The 4,519-nt window shown below is 39.2% G+C and overlaps 1 protein-coding gene across 1 annotated transcript in view; it reads left to right on the plus strand.

Annotated features, from left to right (window-relative positions):
- Nucleotides 1-1,696: 1,696 nt before the first annotated feature.
- The window catches only part of LOC111722795 (zinc finger protein 43-like), a 6,586-nt gene continuing 3,763 nt past the window's right edge, over nucleotides 1,697-4,519 (plus strand). Inside the window, exons 1-2 of the mRNA XM_023509130.1 lie at nucleotides 1,697-1,838; nucleotides 2,455-2,550. Of these exons, the coding sequence (XP_023364898.1) occupies nucleotides 1,697-1,838; nucleotides 2,455-2,550 (238 nt within the window). The remainder of the gene's footprint in view (nucleotides 1,839-2,454; nucleotides 2,551-4,519) is intronic.

Raw genomic sequence — 4,519 nt, forward strand, 5'->3', positions numbered from 1 at the left:
ATGCCTTCAAAGGCATGTGATCAAGGTGCAGGAGTAACATGTCCAGATACTCTCCCCTGAGAAGGAAGTCAAAGCAAGGAGGAGAAAGAGAAAGAAATGATTGCTCCTCAGGTAAATTGTCCAAGGTCTAGTGCTGTGCCCTCTGTTTCTCCTGCACTATCATGTTCTCTTGTGATGTTCCTGCCTAATGAGTTTGTTTCAAAAACAAATTTATTTCTTATAATAGTCAAGGGGTTCCAAAAATCCTTCTCCTCCACTTGTATGACTGAGTCTTCCTTCTATTCTCTTCATCTAATCTTCTCATACACTAAAAAATTCTACCTTAAATTTATATCCTGAAATGGTGAAAACGTTCCCTTTCTCTCTGCTGAAAATGGAAAAATGTGGATGCCTAAGATTCCCATTATGGATGAGGTTGGGTCATTGGCTGTTAGCAAAGAAGGGGAATATGTGCAGTTTAGCTTCCATCTGGAAGTTCTGTCAGTTCTGCATAGAATGAGATGAAGCACATGCACTTTTACAGAGGACCCCATTAACTGCCTAAATTAACTCAATGTTCTGGAAACCAGAATAATTAGCAAAGTCTGGCTTTCCAGAATGCTAAAAAGGACATATTTAAAGACATGATTAGAGACTAGAAAATAGGCCAGGTATCTGTACCTTGAACTTCACTAAACACTAGTTTTTTGTTTTTTAAACTAGTTTTTTATGAGATTATGATTTAGGTTTTCTGCCCTATCACAGCAGTAATAATGTTTGCACTTGTGAATGGGCGTCATCTCTGTTTATTGGTTCAGAAATCAACTGTGATAAATCAGTGTCTATAGTTCACTGTGTGTTTGACAGAATATTATCATAGGACAGACTCGCTGGCTTCCTTTTGATCCTGTTGGAAATGTAGAAAATGAATCTTCACCCCATACCTTCTGAATAAATTTCTATATTTTTTCAAAATCTCTAGTTTATTGCACACGTTTAAACTTTAGAGGTATCATTTAACTCACCATCACTTCTTTTTTGTTTTTGAGACAGAGTCTCACTATGTTGCCCCATTAGAGTAATGTGGCATCACAGCTCACAGCAACCTCAAACTCTTAGGCTCAAGTGATTCTCTTGCCTCAGCCTCCCAAGTAGCTGAGACTACAGGTACCCGCCACAATGCCCAACTATTTATTGTTGCAGTTGTCTTGTTGTTTAGCTGGCCTGGGCCTGGTTCGAACCCACCAGCCTCGGTGTATGTGGCTGGCGCTGTAACCACTGTGCTACGGTCAAGTCCCGGCTGTTTTTCTTCTAGTTGTCGTTGTTTGGCAGATCTGGGCCAAGTTCAAACCCTCCAGCCCGGGTGTATGTGACCAGTGCCCTAGCCTCTGAGCTACAGGTACCAAACCTCACCATGACATTTTCATATAAAACATACACAACTTATTCTGTATGAGGTAAATAAGGCACAAAAGTATACACGCCAGTACTGGTGGCCTTTCATTTCTATTGTGTCAACCCAAAAAGTGTAGTGTGTACACCGGTTTTGTGGATATTAATGCCGTCCCCTTTCCTCCTGTTAGACAACACATGAGGGAATATATGTCTTCTATACTTACCTTTTACGTAATTCAATTTTTTCATGTAAGTCAGAGTAAGTTCTCTTCATTCATTTAACTAAAAGTGAAGTTCAGTCTCCCCTGGCTTCTTGGTAAACATGTTTGTTTTTCAGGAACTGTTGACATTCAAGGACGTGTCTATAGAGTTCTCTATGGATGAGTGGGCCTGCCTGGACCCTGCTCAGCAGACTTTGTATCGGGATGTCATGTTGGAGAACTACAGACACCTGGTCTTCCTAGGTGAGGAGAACTGAAATATACAGTGCCTGGTCTACACTAAGCAATTCATATTTTCTCTTTGTAAAAGGTTTTTATTCAGTTTCTTCTTTGACTGCATGAGGATCAGTTTCTTGGTCTCTTTTCTTTTCTTTACATTTTTGGCTGGGGCTGTGCTTGAACCTACCACCCTGGTATATGGGGCCGGTGTCCTATTCCTTGAGCCATAGGCGCCACCCCCGTTTCTTGTTTTTAAGGAAAATTTAAGTATATCATGGTATAGAAAAGAAAATATCAAAGATGAGTTATAGTGGCATTAATCTTACCCTTTTTGTGGCTGATTTATATCCTTCACTAGATTAATGGTAATTTCAGAAATTTTGTGGCATAGATTGTTACCCACACCTTTAAGTCTGATTTCTACCACCAAATTTTATTTCAGTACTACCGGGTGGTGGAGTTAAAAATTCTCCAACTTTACATACTTTTTAAAGATTCTAAAATTTCTGTAAGGAATGTGTATTTGGCGATTATTCTTTCAGGATGTTGTAAAGTGTTCTTTTCTCTACTTTAGCAAGGTAATAGATGACCACTTGAAGAATTCCAACAAGAGTCATGTTCCTTTTTTCTAATACAACAGGTCTTACTCCATCTAAGCCCAACCTCATCACCTGTCTGGAGCAAAGCAGAGAACCCTGGAAGGTGAAGACATACCAGACAGTAGTCAAGCACCCAGGTAGGTTGGACCGAATGTGACAGATAACAGTGGTCGGAGGTCCAAATTTCAAGGAGGAAACCACACAGCATGATATGATTAGAGAAGCTCAGATTAATTGGGAATGACATCTGAGAATCCTGGGTTTCTTTCTCTTGTTCTTACATAGGGCACTTCTATACCGGTTTTTATAACCTGTCACCCTGGGTGTATGTGGCTGGCACCCTACTCAGGGAGCCATAGGCATGGCCTATTTTATTTTATGTTTGAGAGAGCGTCTCACTTTGTCACTTTTCGTATTTTGCTGTGGCATCACAGCTCTCAGCAACCTCAGTTTCTTGGGCTTGAGCAATCCTCTTCCGCAGCCTCCCAAGTAGCTGGGACTCGGGGCCCATCCCAACACCTGGCTGTTTTTAGAGACAGGTAGGATTAGAAGTATGCGCCACTGTGCCTGGCCTTTCATTATTTTATATAATTTTATTCAAATGTATCTTTTTGGGGGGAGAACCTTAATTATTCCATTTATCATAATGTGAAGATTTATCTTTATTAGAGATGTTAGAAGATTTCCCGATTGTTAGAAGCTGAGTAATACTCTTATTAGTTATATATCCTAAATGATATTTCCCCATTTAGATTTTGAGGCAGATGTGGATTTCTTTCACCTATTGAATTCTGTGAATAATGCTGTAATAGATATGTGTGCGAATAGCTCTTCATTTGACTGTGTACACGAGGGTTGTAATCCTGTCCTGTATTTTCTTTCACTATGTATTTTATACATATGCTAAACATTAAAAAGGACTTATATGCTACTAACAAGCCCTTATATTATTATTTTGTATTCTTCTCCTTTCCTGGAAATTTTGACTTAAAGTATATTTTATGAAATAACACAGGTTTTGCCTCAAAATATACTGTGCCCTGGCTGGGCACAGGGGCATATATCTGTACTGACAGCAATTTGGGAGGCTGAGATGAGAGGATGTCTTGAGCTCAGGAGCTGGAGACCAGCCTCAATAAGAGCAACACCCCATCTCTACTAAAAATAGAAGATAAAATTACCTGACTATCATTACAGACACCATTAGTCCCTGCTTCTCAGAAGGCTGATTCAGGAGGATTGCTTGAACCCAGAAGTTTCAGGTTGCTGTGAGCCAGGCTGATGCCATGGCACTGTAGCCTGGGCAACAGGGTGACACTGTGTCTCAACACATGTTTGCGTATATATACAAAGAGACACACATGCACCTATGTACATATACAAATGCATATATATATCTTATTATTATAATCTCCCATGCTCTCATTTGATGAATATTTTAATTAAACATCTTTCTGCCCTGCAATTTTTTTTTCCTTTTGAGACAGTGTCTAACTATGTTGCCCTAGGCAGAGTGCCGTGGCATCACAGCTCACAGCAACCTCAAACTCTTGGGCTTAAGCTATTCTCTTGCCTCAGAGTCCCAATTAGTTAGGACTATAGGCACCTGCCACAACTACCAGATTTTTTTTTGTTGTAGTTGTCGTTGTTGTTTGGCAGGCCCTGGGCCCGGTTTGAACCCACCAGCCCCAATGTAGGTGACTGTCTCCATAGCCGCTGATCTATAGGCACTAAGCTTTTGATCTGTAATTTTTTATTCCATTTTTATCATTACATGTAAGATGAGTATCATTTAGATACTATATAGATGGATCTTGATTTTTTTTTTTTACTTTTTGAATCTCTATCTTTATTTAGTGTCTGTCATTTGATTGTGACGTTTAGTCCATGAATATTTATATAATTTTTGACAGAGAAGGACTTACTGTTGACAATTTATTAACTGTTTTCTTTGATTATTGCTTCTGTTTTCCCTTTTCTGTCTTCATTTATGTCTCATTGATTTGTGTAGTGACATGCATTGCTTTTTGTATTGTTTGAGTGTGTGATTATAGGTATTTTTATTGTAGTTACCATGGCAGTTACACATTTTCTTTTTTTTTTTTT

Source organism: Otolemur garnettii, unplaced genomic scaffold, assembly GCF_000181295.1.
Source record: "Otolemur garnettii isolate 467f Iridium unplaced genomic scaffold, OtoGar3 scaffold00387, whole genome shotgun sequence".
Lineage (NCBI taxonomy): Eukaryota > Metazoa > Chordata > Mammalia > Primates > Galagidae > Otolemur > Otolemur garnettii.